Below are 17,216 nucleotides of genomic sequence, written 5' to 3'. Positions count from 1 at the left end.
ACTTCTTATCGGCTAGCTCCGTCTTTGTTATTAACCTATAACTATTAATCTATGTATTTATACATGGCCTTATCTTACCGGAGAACACCTGGCACATCCTATCCTCCCGGTCTCCACATGGCATGACTCTTTCTGGCACTTTTCTGCCTACCTTTCCCAGAATTCTCCTATCCCCACCTGTATATCAGCCAAACAGTGTTTTATTCATCAACCAATAAGAGAAACATATATGCAGAAGGACATCCCCCATCACTCAGCATTCATGCTTGCGAGCAGTATGATCTTGGTTAAGTTACTTGACTTTTCTGGAACTCCCATATACATTAGGGGGTGATCATGGTCCCTGCCATTAGCCTCAGTGTGTGAGGATTGATTTAACTCCTAATTGTGAAGGGTGAAGAGGTGAGGCTGGCATGGATTAAATGCTCATTCATTACTATTGGGCTGATTCTCCTCAAGCAATCTAGTGAGGTCCCCTTATGTCTAATTCATAAGGGAGGAAGATGGCTCTTGAGACCTGTGAGAACTCTCCCAGAATCCTCAGCTCCCTGTTGGTATAGCCCACCACTGCAGGGGAAGAGAAGGGGGTGCAGAACTGACCACTGCAGGGCAAGAGGGGTACAGAACTGACCAAAGAGGACAATGTGGCACTTAGGAGACAGAATTAGATGTCCCCAGGTCTTTTATTACCAGTTTCCTCTCTGCTATTTAATCCTCCTCCTCTCTCTGTCTCTCTCTCTCTTTATTTTGGGTTTTTTTGTTTTGTTATGTTTTTTGAGGGTCTCACTATGTTGCACAGACTGGTTTTAAACTCTGTGACTCCATCTCAGCCTCCAAGAAGCTGAACCTCAGGTGCTCTGTCCCACGCTGTTAGTCTCTTATCGTTTTAAACATGGAAGTAGAAAGGCCAGGGAAAGTGAACCACTCAGCAAGGAAGTGACTATTTCAGGGGTGGAGGGCAGGCTAGACTGACTCAAGGTGCAGGGGAATGGCTCCATCGCATGGGCAGACCAGCTCTGACTGTGGTTTTTTGGCAGGGCTTGTTTTCTGTGCTGATGCTAGCCTGGATCTTTCTTCCCATCTACATTGCTGGCCAGGTGAGTGTGAGGTGGGTGGGCACTATGGCATGGGAACACCCTTGGGAAGACCAGCCCACATCCCCTCCCATTTGTGGATCGCCATCAGACAGCCATGAAGTCTCTTAGCACTGGGGACAGATGCTGCACAGGTGAAAAAGAACAAAGGAACCCTATCCCACACAGATCTGACTGGTCCCTAATATATGTGGCACACACGGGGCACTCAGAGGCTGGCCTCAAAAACGTCTTTTCAATGTCAGAACACAAAGATAAGCCTTACAATCCTTTACGTGCATAATCAATAAGCCATAAATGTTGCTTTTAGCTAAAATGTGCATGCGCGCGCGCATACACACACACACACACACACACACACACACACACACACACACACACACACACACATATATATATATATACTCAAATCTACAATTGAACTATTTCTGACTGAGATGGAATGTCAACATAGTGTTGCCCAGACAAGGTATCTACATAAGTTTGTGTGTGTGTGTGTGTGTGTGTGTGTGTGTGTGTGTGTGTGTGTGTCTGCTGAAGATGGAATCCAGGACTGCTAACACCAAGCCACACCTAGCCTAGACTTGGTAGAAAGTGGTTTGCAAAGGCTTTCTAATGCCATTGTCAGCTGCTTGTCACTCATGCTCCTTAGGCCTTTGTCTGTGTCAGATCACATGCCATCATCACCACCCACTGAGCAACAATTGCTTTTAACTTTGTAATGTGTAAATTTAGAAATAGGCAAAGTAGGAGGAGTTTGGGTGTTAGAAATGATGTAAAGTTGAAAAGCAGTAGTGAGGGGACAAAGGGATCCTCTGGGGAGACTGCCAAGAGTCTAGAGGAGGCTTGGATGAGCAAGGGGCCTGGGTCTGCTCATGAACTCTTGCAAAATAGGAAAAATAGGATGCATACGTAAAATATCTCAGGTATCCCAACACAGGATGGGGAGTGATAAGGGTGTGTGTGTGTGTGTGTGTGTGTGTGTGTGTGTGTGATATCATCGATGGAGCTTGGCCTGCACAGGCCAGGGAGTCACTCTATCACTGTTACACCTAACCATTCACTTTAATTACTGGAGTTTCTCCATAAACAGATTTCAATCTTACCATAGTCCCATTATCACTTTTCATTTCAATGTCTTGTTTAAAAATGTCTTTTCCTAGTTAGGTGTGATGATTCATGCCTGTTATATTAGCATTCAGCAGGCTGAGGCAGGAGGATTGCCATGAGTTTGAGGCAAGCCTCAACTACATGAGTTCCAGGCTAGTTTGGTCTATAAAGTATATAAATCTTCTCTCATCTAATAACAACAACAAAAATCTTTACCTACTCCAAGCTCATAAAGATAACTTTTTCTAAATGCTATCTTCTAGAAACTTCCCATTTGCTGTTATCCACCGAGAATTTATTATTTATTTATATACATGCATGCACAAAGCCGTAGGCATTGTTTCTCAGGAGCCAACAGCAACTTATTTTTTAAGAGAAGAACTCTCACTAAGATCTGGGGCTGACCAATTCGACTAGGCTGACTGGCTGGGACCCTCCTGCCTCTGCCTCCTTAGTACTGGGACTACTAAATGTGCTGCACACCCAGTTTTTTACATGGGTTCTGAGAATCTACCTCTGGTCCTCACGCTAGCACAGTGAGACAGACTGCCTGAGACCTCCCCAGCCCTTCAATGCCACTGTATATTTACTGTGTTAGAGGACAGCATCAAATAATTCTGATCCTTAGAGACCAGCTTTGCTCATGAATATGGAGATTGAACTGTAGCCCTCAGGTGCCTACCAGGTAACAGCAGTGCTCTTGGGTCATTTCCTCAGTGCATTCATCCAGTGAAGAGCCATGCAATAAGCTTCATGCAGGTGTCATTGACTTCACAGGAGTAGTGAGGGGTTTCCATGGGCCTGGATGAGGGGCAGACTGGAGAGAGGACACAGTTTTTGGGATCCCCTCCAAAACTTCTACCATCAAGGGAGAGTATGTATACAATGCAGAGCCACTGTTGGCCAGAGCCCTGGGAGCTGGAGTGGTACTCTCTAGTGGGCTGTCTTTTGTTCAATTTATCTTGTTTTAGCTAGCTTTTGGGACGGTCTCATTATGAGGCCCAAGCTAACCTTGAATCTGTGATCTTCCTACCAGGATAATGGGTATGTGCCACCACATTTGGCTGCTGTATTTATTCCTTCTGCTCATTCAGCCGGCACCAACAAGAGGGATAGTCCCTATGCAGTCCCTTGGGCCTTCCTCACTGAAGCCAGCTGTGGTTTGAGTCTGTAGTCAAAGGAGTGGTCTAGTCTTTCTGACTCACTGGACTATTTCCTGAATGGCTTGGACTTTAGAATAAGGGCTACCTTTGAGATTGGAAAGCTCTTTGTGTAGTGTGCTAACGAAGCAAGATCTTCTTTGTTCTCTTCTTCCTCCTCCTCTTCTCCTGTCTTTTAATAACTAGAAACTTCCTGTAGCAGCTATCCTGGATTGACCCCAGGGTTAACTGATAGTTGAAGCCAGTAGCCAATGAGAGGAGTAGTCCAAGAACCAAGCCCAGATGGCCGTTGTCTTGTTGTTCACAGATTAGATAGTAGTTGCCCAGAGTGTCTTTTTTGGCACATTTATCTGAATAGACTGGAGCACCCATTGCACTCTCTGATTAGAGTCCCACAGCATACAACGCTTGCTACAACCCCTCCTTGCATTATTCCTGACGGTGTCAGAGCTCAGTATAAAATACTTCCAGAAACTTCCTGCTGAGCTTACCTTGCAGCAAATCAGAGGACTCAGGCAGGACATCCATGGGAATCAGAATCCCAACTTGCCTTTTGGGAAGAAGAGATGGAAATAGAAACTTTATTAACCCAATTAAAAATATCCATTATTATGTTTATTTTTGCCAATATTTTAATATGAAAAATTCAAGTGTGCATCAACATTTAACTCATCTTTCTTCTCTGAAACACTAGAATATTCAGTCAGATTCTATTAGCTTACTAGTTTAACTTTCTTGAGACAGGTTTTTCCCAGGTATCCCAGGCTGGCTTCAAACTGATAATCTTCCTGCCTCAGTCTCCCAAATGCTGGGATCACTGCAAGGATTTGCTATTCTTGAAGCAGGTTTGGCCACTGAGCCCATGTTAGTCATTTTTCATCACTGCGACATAATCCCTGAGATAAATAAGGGGAGGGGTTCTTTTCCCATTTCCAGAGATTTCAATCTCTTGTCAGCAGGCTCCCTTGCTTTTAGACCCATGGCTGGGCAGAAACATGATGGAGGGGAAAGATGGTGGGGAAGGTGGCTCACTTCATAGCACCCAAGAAGCAGAGAGACAGGATAGGCTGGAGACAAGATCTATTCTTCAAGGCAGGTTTTCAGTGACCTACCTCTCCAGCCAGGCCTTCTTCCTAGCTCCCCCCACCTCCCAAGAACGTCATCAAGTTATGAGTCCATCAACATAATCTATTGTTAGGTCAGAGACCCCAGGATCCAATCACTTCTCTGACTGGATCCATCAATTGGGACCAAGCCTTCCACGTGTGATTTTTGGAACATGCTGTGAGTTCAAACCACAACACAGCCTCTCCAACTGTAGAAATGTACTCCATGAGTATCACCACCCCACCCTTCCCCACCTGACACCTGGGGCCTTGTGGAAGATCACCTGCTGGTCGGAGGTCCCAGAGTGTTTGAAGGAGAACATTCCACATCCTTCAAAAACTGCAACCCAAATCATGGTTCTCAGCAGCATGGCCCAGTCTCTGGAGCATCCCACACAGCAGTGACAGTCTCTGCCTCAGACTCCCATCCCTGCATCCGGACACTGTCAGCATTCAGTGTCTCTGGGATAAAGATGCTCTGTACACTGTCTCTCCCTTCTGCACATTGTTCCCAATATCCCTTGCTTCTCTTCGGAGGATGGGCAGACGGGGATTCTTGCAGTGATTTCAGTACTGGGTATGGGTCCAATTATGCTGTACCATGGCATGAAACTCCTCTTTCCATTGCCTTTCAGGGCTCTGCTTTTTGTTTTTGTTTTTTGGCAACAGGTTCTTAGCACTTCAGCAATGTTCTCTATTGCTCCTCTCTTTTAAAATAAAACCACATTATTCTTTGACAATTTCACATTTCCTCCTCCAATTCACCACTCTGGATTGCCCCAATGTGTCCCCTCACAACTGCATGCTGCTGTTGTCCCCTCCTTCTCCCAATACCCTGCTGTGTCCAGTTAATGCTGCCCATCTATCTGCTCATGGATGGCTCGTCTCTGGCCCTATGAGCAGCTCTCAGCAACAGGAAGCTGCTAAAAGAGAACAGAGGATATACTTCATTGCTCTATTGTTCCTAGATTCACTTTTGGGGGGTTCTCTTTAAATTTGAGACTGATTGGGCCCGGCGTTGGTGGCAAACACCTTTAATCTCAGCACTCAGAAGGCAGAGGCAGGCGGATCTCTGTGAGTCTGAGGCCAACCTGGTCTATAGAGTGAGTTCCAGGACAGCCTCCAAAGCCACAGAGAAACACTGTCTCGAAAAAAACAAAAAAAAAATTGAGACTGATTTTCCACTTACAGTAGTAGTTTAAAGTTTGATTTTCAAGTGTTAGAGTTAGCTCAGGGGAAGAACACTTACTTAACATGCAAGAAGCCCAGAATTCAATTTCCAGAACTGCCTAAAAAAAAAAAAAAAGTATCACCTGGTGATGGTTGTGCGTGCCTTTAGTCCCAGCTCTCATGAGGAAAAGGCAGGTGGATCTCTGTGAGTTCGAGGTCAGCCTGATCTATAGAGTGAGTTCCAGGACAGTCTCTAAAGCTACATAGTGAAACCCTGTCTCGAAAAACAAAACAAAACAAAAAAAGTATCTTTTGGGGGGATAAAGTTATTTAAGTAAAAATGTAAGTTCACTTAAAAAGAAAATACTATGTTAAAGAAATCCAGCATACAGCAAAACTAGGATGGAGAACACTCGGCCTCATGTTTAGAAACACAGTAGTTGGGGTGGGGGGTGAAGCGGCTCAGCTGGGAAAGGTACTTGCTACCAAACCTAACAATCCAAGTTTGAGCCCCAGAGTCACATGGTGGAAGGAGAGTGTCAACTCCTGCAAGCTGTCCTATGACTTCTTCCACACTTGTGCTGTGGTATGCACTTATCACAAACACACACACACACACACACACACACACACACACACACACACACACACAAATAACTAAGCAAGCAAATCTGAAACTATAGTTGGGTGCATAGCCCTGTAGGGAACCCAAATGCCTTCACAGTCCACTCCCTCTTCAAGTCTCCTTTATCCTTGAGTCTCCTGTGGAGAAGCCCAAGATGATGCTCTGTGCTTCTGAGTTTGTGGGGATGGAGGAGGTGGGCAGGGCTGGTGGCCAGGCTGAGGAGACAAATGGCCAAAATCAGTTGGGTTCGATAAAGCTGCTTCATCCTGCAGGTAACCACGATGCCAGAATACCTAAGGAGACGCTTCGGAGGCAGGAGGATCTCCATCACCCTGGCTGTGCTCTATCTGTTCATCTATATCTTCACCAAGATCTCGGTAAGGGGGATACAAGGCCTGGTCACCCTCCCACAGCACAGCGAGAAGCTAACTGGAGTGCACTGGGAGGAGTTTCCTCACGTCTACTTTTCCCCTGGGGCAGGCTTGATGTTAGAGGGAAGTAGAGGAAGGAAGGTAGGATGGGCAGAAGAATGTAGGAAGGGCAGGCAGAGGCAAGGAATCCCTCCCTCTGCCTGCCAAAGCTGGTTTGGTGACATCTCAGCACGATGGTGGGGTCACTGCATAGAGATCCAAGACCACCCGCACTCCCTTGCTCTTGGGTAGGACTGTGACCTTCCTCCAGAAACAAGAGAGTGGTCAGGTATTAATGTTTTGAGGATGGTCTGGCTTGCCTCACCCTGACCTTTGGATGGGCAGGTTCCCAGGAAGGTGACCAAGAACAGATGCACTGTAACCTCCAGCAGGCTTGGCTCAGGGGGTGGCGATGATATTGTCCCACATGGGGCAGGGGTAGAAGAGATTTCATTTAGTACAAACAGCAGCAACTGGCTGTCCTAGCTGCAGACTCAAGGCCATCCTTCTAGGATGCTTACTCAGTCTGGTGGAGGTGAGTGTCATCTTAGGAGGAATCCACCAGTTGGAAATAGGGGCGTTGCCATTCCAGATGACTGGACCACCACCAGCCAAAGCTGGAAGATGCCTGAAAACATAATATGCTGGGAAAGGGACTGTTTCCGAAAGCCCAGAGCCCTAGAAATACAGAGTGAATAAAGAATATGGGGTTAACAGATTGCTAATGTTGAAGGGTCTGGTGAAAGCTCTCACCCAACTCCATTGTGGATGAGGTGAAAGCCACACAAGAGTTTTAATGGGGAGAAGGATGATGTCATCCTGGGAGGAGCATGAAGGTTGCAGTGTGGAGGAGAGAGGGTGGGAAGAGCCCCAGCAGAAGTGGGAAGGAGCGCAGGGTGGGGGTCTCAATCTTAGCTGCCCATGGGCCTTCATTTTGAGCCCCCAGTTTAGGATGAGATGGATGAGGAAATAAATGTGTGTAGCTCTTTTGTATTTGTCAGAGTCGGGGAGAGAGCCTGCTCCTGGGGAGTTGCTGTGAATGCCCGTCATCTATCCACTCCTTCTCAATCCACTCATCCGTTCTTTGGCCCATGCACCCACCCACTCCCTCCTCCTTCCATCAGACACCACTTCATGAGTCTACCTACTCACTCCCGGCTCCATCTGTCCACTCAGTCCCTTGCCCCATCCAGTCTCTAATCCATCCACCCATCCATTCACCCTTGACGTCTCACCCTACAGGTAGACATGTATGCAGGTGCCATCTTCATTCAGCAGTCCCTGCACCTGGATCTGTACCTGGCCATAGTGGGGCTGCTGGCCATCACAGCTCTGTACACTGTTGCAGGTATCATGGGACAAGGGTGATGCTCAGAGAGTTGGTAGGCGGGGCTGTGGGCCACCCACTTTATTCTGGCACACCTTCTGGTGTTCAGTGTGCCAAGGCCATTTATTCACTAGATCTCCTCCCACAACCCTGAAGGATGACATTTTTAAAGCTATTATCCAAAGGAAAGAGGACTACTTAATAAAAAAAGGGATTATTCAAATGCACCACAAATAAGCCAGATGAAGTGGTTCTTGCCCATTATCCCAACACTCAGGAGGCTGAGGCAGGAGGATTTTGTTTGAGACCAGCTTGGGCTATGTAGTGAGACCCTGTTTCAACAAACAAGCAAAGCATCCAGCAGCTACACAATATTTTTCTATTCTAGAAGGACTAGTTGAGAACCTAAGTGCTAAGCATGTGAGTCCACATGCATGATACAAAGCTGGGCAATGAACAGCTGATTCTGAAGCCTAAGTTTAGGCAGCTTTATCTTTTTTCCTCTTTGGTTTATGTCCAAGAAAGTACCTGGCACACAGCAGGCTTTCAAATAGCTGAGTTTTTTAATAGTCACCTGTTTACCCTAGCTTTGGCCTTCTCTGCCTCCTCTTGGTATAATTCATTCCACAAATGTACATTTATATACACATACTCACGTGTGTGGATCACTGACTATGTGCCAGGCACCATAGAAAATGGTAGGAAATTAATCAGAAGGACAAAGTCTATACTGGAAAGCTGGGGTGTTGGCTCATGCCTATAATCCCAGAACTTGGGGGCCTGAGGCAGGAGAATGTTGAGTTCAAGGCCAGTCTGGGCTATACAGAGAGACTCTGTTTCTTATGAATACACCCCCAACAAAAGAAAACCACCAAAACCAAATTGATTTAATCAAATTAATGTAATTTAACCAAATTAAACAAAATCCCAACTCGCATGCACACACACACAAACATAAACACGCCTGTGCACACATTCTAGTGGCTATGAGTAAACAAATGAATAAAGAAATTAATTGGTAACATCAGAATATATTCTTATGCTTAATAAATGTTATCAAGGATGACCACAGAGCTGGGGAACCAATGAAGGGAAGACTGGGCTCTCAAAGGCAATCTTTCAACCAAATTTAAATAAGAAGAGAAGTGTGGAGAGCCCCAAGCAGAGAAAAAGACAACTGTAGAGCCTATGAAATGAAAGTACACTGCCCCCAGCCATGGAATAGCAAGGAGGTCAGTGGTACTGACAATGTGCCTTGTGTCCACTGAACTCCAGGGGGTGCTACTAGAAGGGTTTCCTCAGAACCTAACTGCAGTGGCTCTAAAGAGGAACTAACTAGGAGGCAGGGAAGGGAACAGAGCTCTGGGGACAATAAAAGGAACCTGGAGTTTGCTCCAAGTGTCATGGAACACCACTGGAGGCTCTAATCAGGGAGGAGGCACAATCCCACATACACAGAGGCCCCTAATACAGAAAGCCTACTGGAAGCCTTGTGCTCAGAGCAGGAGGAGAGGAGTAAATTAATTGCCATGGCCAGTCCATCTTCTAGTTCATTGTTTCAAGGAATCTGTCTCCTCTGTGAGGCTGGAGGTTCTATGAGGGCAGGAACATGCCACCTGGTGGGCACACAGAGCCTGGTAGAATGCTTGCTGGATATTCAGTGACCAATTGAACGAAATGTTTAATTGTGCCACAGTGCCTGACAAGTGGGTATTGACAAGTAAGTATTGGTATAGAAATAAGATGGGCTCAGTGTACCAAATCATGGGTTTTTATGACTTCTGGCTCACTTGAGGGAACATTGGAGAACTAGGGTGGGTTGTAAACCAGGTCCCCTATCACTTAAGAGAGGGCTCCATTACTGATGCCCAGGAAGGGGATATTAAGGACATCACACCCTTCTACATGTCTTTTTTCCTTCCTTCCTTCCTTCCTTCCTTCCTTCCTTCCTTCCTTCCTTCCTTTCTTTCCTCCTTCCTTCCTTCCTTTTTTTTTTTTTTTTTTTTTTTTGAGACAGGGTTTCTCTGTATAACTGCCCTGACTGGTCACTTTGTAGACCAGGCTGTCCTGGAACTCACAGAGATCCCCCTGCCTCTGACTCCTGAGTGCTGGTACTAAAGGAGTGCACCACCATGCCCAGCTATACCACACCTGGCTACATGTTTTTCTTAATTGCACAGCAATTGCCCTCATGTAAACATGTTTGCATCAGGTAACAGGTCAATGCTTCTTTTCCCTTACAGAGGGAGACACTGGAGAGGGGCTGGGCCCAGTACTCTGTCCATGTTAATGGACTCGCAAATACCACAAAGGTTTTTTGGGGAGGGCAAATTCAAGGGAATTCTCTTAGGTGGCCATGATGGTGTTAAAGCTGCCTAGGTGGTGTTCTAGAACTCACATTCTTCTTCCAACTTTAAAAGTAAGGGTGTTAGGCCAGAAAGATGGCTCAGGGGGTAGAGGTGCTTGCCACCAAACCTGTCAGAGAGAGTCCAACCCCTGGACCCCACATGGTGGAAGAAGAGACTGAGTCCCTCAAGCTGTCTTCTGACCTCCACGTATGTGCTATGTCACAGGTGTACGGAACACATACAGATAAGTGTAATAAAATATTTTAAAATAAAGTTTAACTCTTGAAAATAATTTTCACAAATGTTGATGGTGTTCATGAAGGGAAAAGGAAAACCTGAAGTAAGGGAGAGGGCAACAGGGCACATGTAGCATGAAAGCAGAAATGAAACTGGCTAAAAGAGGGCCAGGGGGATGTGGGGGAAGAGGGAGAGGAGAGTTAAGAACCAATTCTGTTTGCATATTCCATAATGAAACCTAATATTTGCATGTTAATCTCATTTTTTTTAATAAAAAGGGAAAACAGCCAGAGATAGGCCTGTAGCCCAAGTACCACTTCCTGTATCAGTGAGGAACATCTGTGTAACAAGCAGCCCACGTGGCATGTAACAAGGCATCCACACAGTGAGGGGCTTAAACAATGGCTTGTTAATCCCCATATTCTGTGGGTTGCCTGGATGGATGATTTCATGGTCTCACCTGGCTTTTCGGAACTATAGTTCAGTGGCAGCTGGAACAGCAGCTGGCTGAAACAGATGGCCTCTCTCATGTGGTGGGTGGTGAGCTTAAGCTGTGGGGAGCAGCTTCCTTTCCATTGAGTTAAGTGGGGCTGGGGACTCAACCTAAGACTCGGCAAGTGCTCTACCTCTGGGTTTCTCCCAGCCACCTTAGACATGTTTTAAGACATGGTCTTATGTTTCTTAGTCTGGCTATGAGCAAGCACAGTACTGCCTCTCCTGCCTCCACTATCCACATTCTAGGATTCTAGGCATGTGATAGGTACCACAGTTCCTGTGGCCACTTAAAGCATGCTGTGCCAGAGCTCCTAGAGGGAGCCTCATGCAAGCATGTCCACCCTATTCTTTTGATCACAGCAAGTCACAGGGCCAGGCTCATACCATAGAAGTAGAGAAATCAATGTCAGCTCCCCATGAAGGTGTAGCAAAGCAGTGCTGTGAAATGTTCGTGGTACACAGGAACCAGCTGAGGTAGTCATCTGGGCAACTCCTCAATCCTAAAAGCTCTATGGGATCTCCATCTTCTAGGCTCCCTCCAACCCAGAGTAATCCTCCCATGTGACCTGACCCTAACCTGTGCTCTCCCTCTAGGTGGTCTGGCTGCTGTTATCTACACAGATGCTCTGCAGACTGCCATCATGCTCGTAGGGGCATTCGTCCTGATGGGCTACAGTAAGTGGGGACCTCGGTTTTCATCACTGTGATACAAAAACCCAGGGATCAGGAAACATGCTTAATTACTATCCGGTCCCTCCTATTCCTCTGTGTGTGTGTGTGTGTGTGTGTGTGTGTGTGTGTGTGTGTGTGAAGTGAAAGGGAGGGAAGAAGAGGGAGAGAGAGAGAGAGAGAGAGAGAGAGAGAGAGAGAGAGAGAGAGAGATCATCTGCATGTGCAACATCAGATTTCTTCTTTAGTTGCTCTCCACCTTAATGTTTTGAGACAAAGTGTGTCACTGAGCCTAGAGCTCACTGATTTGCCTACACTGGCTAGTGTGCTCTGGAGCTGCTTGTCTCCACCTCCTCCAAACTCTGGGGTTATAGTTATACCCACAGCCCTGGAATTTACTGATTTTCTTTTTTAAATTTAAATTATAATATAATTACATCACCTCCTCCTTCCCTTTCCTCTGTCCAAACCCTCCTATATGCTCCCCCACTCCTTGTAGACTTATGGTTCCTTTTTATTTGAGTGTTATTGTTACAAATATAAGTATATAAATACAATCTGCTAAGTCTGTTTTTGTTGCTTATGTGTATATGATTTCAGGGATGACCAATTTGTATTGGATAACCAGCGAATTTACTAATTTTCAAAGTGAAATTGATATTTTTTTTCTGACACCGGTATGGATAAATGATGTGTGAAAGGGAGGGTAATTTTAACAGTCAACTGTTATGATAAATCTTTCTGCCAAAAGCCGCCCAAGCCCCACCGCCACATGTGCACTTTATGCCAGCTGCCCGCCTGAGTTAGGCCCAAATTAATACACAGAAACTTGTATTAGGTATAATGCTGCTTGGCCAATGACTAGGATTCTCATCTGTAGCTCAGTCTTAATTATCATAAATCTATATATTTTATAAGACTTATCTTATCGGATGCCTTATTGGCGTCCCTCCTTGCCGGTGGCTCACATCCCACCGCTGGAGGAGGCATGGAGGGGGAAAAGGGGGAACTCCCTCATTCTCCTTGCTCAAATATGAGTCTCCTTGCTATGTCACTTCTGGCCTGGATCACCACTTCTCTACTACATTTCCCAGAATCCTCTTTGACTCCTAGTCCTGTCTAACTTGCTGTTTCATTGGCCAAACAGAACTTTATTTAACAATCAATAAGATAAACATACACAGAAGTACTTTCCCCATCAGTCAATGATGTTTTTGACCTTTTGAGATTGCTTAGACACAGAAGACTATAACAGTGGAACAGTGTTTTCATATACTTTATATCTAGTGTCACCACTGTCTTACCTGACATGTTAAAGCATATGACATTTAGACGCATATCCATGTAAAGCTCGGACAGTGGCATCAGGGATCTTTGGGGGTTTTTTTGGAAATTTTTTTATTTGAATTAGAAACAAGATTGTTTTTCATGTCAATCCCAGTTCCCTCTCCATCCCCTCCTCCCTACCATCCCCCTCCACTGAAACCCTACCTATCACATACCCTTTCTGCTCCCACTGGAGGGTGAGGCCTTCCATAGGGTGTTCATCAGAGTCTATCGTATCCTTTGGGATAGGGCTTAGGCCCACCCTCAGGGATCTTTGTTATTCTCCCTCTCTCTGTTTGTGCATATATATGTGCATATTTGCTTATGTGTAGGCATAATATATGGGGGTGTTTGTACTTGCATGTCGGGGTCCAAGGTTGATATTGGGTATCTTGTGTTTTCATCTCTCCACATGAACTCAGCAATTCTAATATGGCTAGTCAGCTTGCTATGGAGACTCAGTCTCTGCCTCTTCCATGCTGACATTACAAGTGGGTTGTCACATCAACTAGTTCATCCATGGGTTCTGGGCATCCAAGCTCTGGCCCTCATACTTGCATGACAAGTGCCTTAGCTACTGAGCCTTCTCCCTAACTTGTTACTCTTTTAGATTGTAAAACTCAAGGCAGTAACTGCTAAACTACATGGCTGGTAAAGTAAGATGGCAGCCAGCTGTGGTGATGCACACATGCAGCCCATGTACTTGAGAAACTGAAGATGGCTTGCATCAGGCATTCAGGGTCAGCCTGGGCAACACAAAGAGACATAATATTTTAAAACAAACAACAAGCTAGGATTCAAATCTAGGTAAGTGGTTTCATACTTCAAATCTCAACCATCTTGCCACTGGCAGTGAAACTGGTAACATCTGTAGAGATGCCTGGGAATAGGTGCCAAAGACACAGGAAGCATTTTGTTTTTTAACATTGCGCAGGGCACATGTCTGTGTTCTGGATATATGTCACTTTTGACTTTCAAATGAGATTTCAAAGAAATAACCACGGAGTAACTCATTTGTTTTGTGATTCTAACAACAGAAACCACTTGCTAGCTTTTAGCCAGCCTGTTCTGCACTCTTCTGAAGAAGGAAAATAAAATTCTTTGTTTCTGTTTTCTCTTCCTCTTGTAGTGAACTTTTGTCTGTCTGAAAACGTCCCTGTTTATCGGTTACTTTTGAAAACTGTCTTTACTGTATATAATAACCTTGGCTGTGATTTGATTTCCTAGTATGTTAGGAGCCTCTAGTACCTTCTGTATCACAGTGGGGAGGTCTTCGATCTCACTTTCATTGCTGTGTACTTTGAGTCCCACCCCCTACTTTGGTTCCCTCGAAGGAAACATTTCTCTGCCTTTTTAACTTTTTAACTTTTAACACCTTTTGCCTTTTTTTTCTCACAGTGTAGCTGAGGCTATCCCTGAACTTCTGACCCTCCTCCTTTCACACCCCTCTCCTGGTCCCCCTCACCCCCGCTCCACTGCCAGTACAGGGACTATAGGCCTGAGCCTCTGTTCCTCCTTCCTTTACCTTTCATTCCCAGCGTTTCTAATATAATAGATGCAAATGGGGGCTGTGTTTATCCTGAGTGACACCCCTGAGATTGGGGGGAATTGTTATTTAATGGCCATTTTGAGAATAATAATTTCTCACCTCTCCTCTTGTCTCCCTACCTCTCTTCTTCATCTCTACCTCCCATCAGTGTCTTTTACTCTTTTGTTTTGTTTGTTGGTTTTGTTTGTTTGTTTGTTTGTTTTTGAGACAAGGTCTCTCTATATAGTCCTGGCTGTCCTGGGTTTGCTATGTAGACCATGCTGGTTTCCATCTCACAGAGATCCTCCTGCCTCTGTTCCTGAGTGGTAGGATTAGAGGCATGCATCACTGCACCTGGCTAGTATCTTTTATTCTTGGAACTCCAGTGTCACCAAACCATGTATATCACGCCATCTCCAGGTCTCTTTTCTTTTGTATTGCAGTAGGAGTTATTTCTATTCAACCATTTTCCAGCTTGTTCATGGCTTCTTTTGCTGTGTTGTCTGTTGATGGGTTGACTGAGGAGAGATTTGTCATCTCTGTTACCATCTCCATTATATCTTGTTATCTTCTCCTTCCTCCTTCCCTCCCTCCCTCTTCTTCCTCCTCTTTCCTTTTCCAATTACCAGGGAGCAAAACTACCTTCTTATGCTTGCTAAGCACACTCTCTACCACTGCACTCTGCCCCCAGTCCCATTCAGCCCTTTCTCAAGTATCTCTTTGCTGAGACTACCCATCTAGTCATGAATATTTCCCACATTCCCACTACAGCCTATTACCTATTAATCAGTTATTTTTCATTTCCTGTCTGACAGTTGTAACATCTGGGTCACCTATCAGTTTGCCTTTATCACTTTATTTCATAACGGTAGATCATTTTTCTTTCTTTCTTGGGTACCTCATTATTTTCTTCAATGTTGGACATAATATATAAGATAGTAAAAATTGGGGTAAATTGAATTTATTTTTGGATACGAGCATAGTTCTTTGGCCAAGTTGCTAATGGAGGGGCCAGTCTGGTTAGGGGCTAAGCTGGAGTTTAGATTTTTCAGTGATTGCTCTGGTTGCCTTTTGTGCATCCTCAGCTTCTAATGCCTTAGGCACTACCTGCGCTATGATGGGGTCTGCTTTTCCAGAAGTTTTTCTTTTTTTTTTTCTTTAATGTCTGTATTAGCTTCCCTGTGGCTGTATTAGAATACCTGACATGAACAACTTAGAAAAAGGAAAGATTTGTCTCATGAATCTGGCTCACAGTTTCAGAGATGTCAGTCTGTTATTGTGGGAAGGGCCCTGTGGAACACAAGTTCACATCATTACAGCCAGGAAGCAGGCAGATGACAGGAAATAGCCAGGGTGAGAAACAGTCACCATACCTTGCTCATATACAGAGTGATATTCGATTTTGATTCAAGAGAAAGTAGGAAACATTAATAGTCAAATTACTAAAGGAGAAGCCAGAACACTTGACACTAGGAGCTGTCCTAGGAAAAGGAGTGCTTCATTACTTCAAGACATATGAAATATAAGATATATCTACTGAAATCAAAGAGATAAAGTTATTATTTACAGATACTGATATGATTGGCTGTTTAAAGACATAGAAAAATGACCTGGCAAGGAGTTGAATAGATTAAGACTAAAATTCAAAATTTTTATCCTTTATCAAAGTGGAATTTCGTTTGGTACCCTGATAGCGCCTCCACTGTTGCTACTCAGAGTATGGTCCATGGCCTAAAACCTTAGTGTCACCCTGGAGATCATAAAAGGAACCCCAACCCCTATCCAGATCTGCTGAATCAGGGTCCTCACTTCAACAATCAGATGGAATCCCAGGCCCCAACCTTTCATCTGGCTCATGATCTGTACCAAATGACTCATGTTAACGTTAGGAAGCTTGATCTGACTCTTGCTCCAATTCTAGACCAAGCTGTTCTATCTGCTTTGATTTATCTGTTCAAGTTCACTTGCTTCTTAAAAAATTTTAATTTCTTCTAAGTATTTGGGTGTTGTGCCTGTATGTATGCCTGCTCCTGTGTGTGTGTAGTACCTGCTGAGGCCAGAAGAGGGCATTGGATCCCCTGAGACTGGAGTTACAGATGATTGTGAGCCTCTACGTGGGTGCTAGGTATGGAACCCTGGACCCCTTGAAGATGAGCACGTGCTCTTAACTGCTAAGCCATCTCTCCAGTCCTTACTTGCTTTATATATGGCTGTCTTAAGTTACAGACAAAAAACACAGCCCCAACTACTACCACAAAATAGTTTTTCAAGCTGATAATGGTTAGCAATAATACATATTTCAAAATAACTAAGAGAAAGGCTATTGAATAATCCTCAATACAAAGAGATAGCAAATGGTTGCCATGATAGGCATGTTTAATTACCTTGACTTGATCATTATATACTGTGCACATATGTATCAAGATATCATTATTCATATATATATGAATTCATATTCATATATATATATCTCCACTCAGAAATAAAAGTAACTTTCCTTCAGGGTAGTGAAGATGGACAAAAATTTAACATCCAATAGCTAGGTTTTGTTTTTCTCAGTATTCTTTGTGCACCTGTCTTCAGAAATCTTGAAGCTGTGTGTCTTTCCTGT

General features: G+C 44.6%; 1 protein-coding gene across 5 annotated transcripts in view; it reads left to right on the top strand.

Annotated features, from left to right (window-relative positions):
- Positions 1–17,216, top strand: part of Slc5a11 (solute carrier family 5 member 11) — a 45,624-nt gene that overhangs the window by 9,374 nt on the left and 19,034 nt on the right. For 2 of the 5 annotated variants that reach the window (XM_035442241.1, XM_035442237.1), the window contains exons 4-7: positions 1,038–1,097; positions 6,538–6,642; positions 7,918–8,023; positions 11,677–11,757. In XM_035442241.1, coding sequence (XP_035298132.1) covers positions 1,038–1,097; positions 6,538–6,642; positions 7,918–8,023; positions 11,677–11,757 — 352 coding nt within the window. The remainder of the gene's footprint in view (positions 1–1,037; positions 1,098–6,537; positions 6,643–7,917; positions 8,024–11,676; positions 11,758–17,216) is intronic. The other 3 variants (XM_035442240.1, XM_035442239.1, XM_035442238.1) reach the window with 2 other exon arrangements.

This window comes from Cricetulus griseus, chromosome 3 (assembly GCF_003668045.3).
Source record: "Cricetulus griseus strain 17A/GY chromosome 3, alternate assembly CriGri-PICRH-1.0, whole genome shotgun sequence".
Lineage (NCBI taxonomy): Eukaryota > Metazoa > Chordata > Mammalia > Rodentia > Cricetidae > Cricetulus > Cricetulus griseus.
The sequence above is the reverse complement of the archived record's forward strand: the minus strand, read 5'-3'. Positions and strand labels throughout refer to the sequence as shown.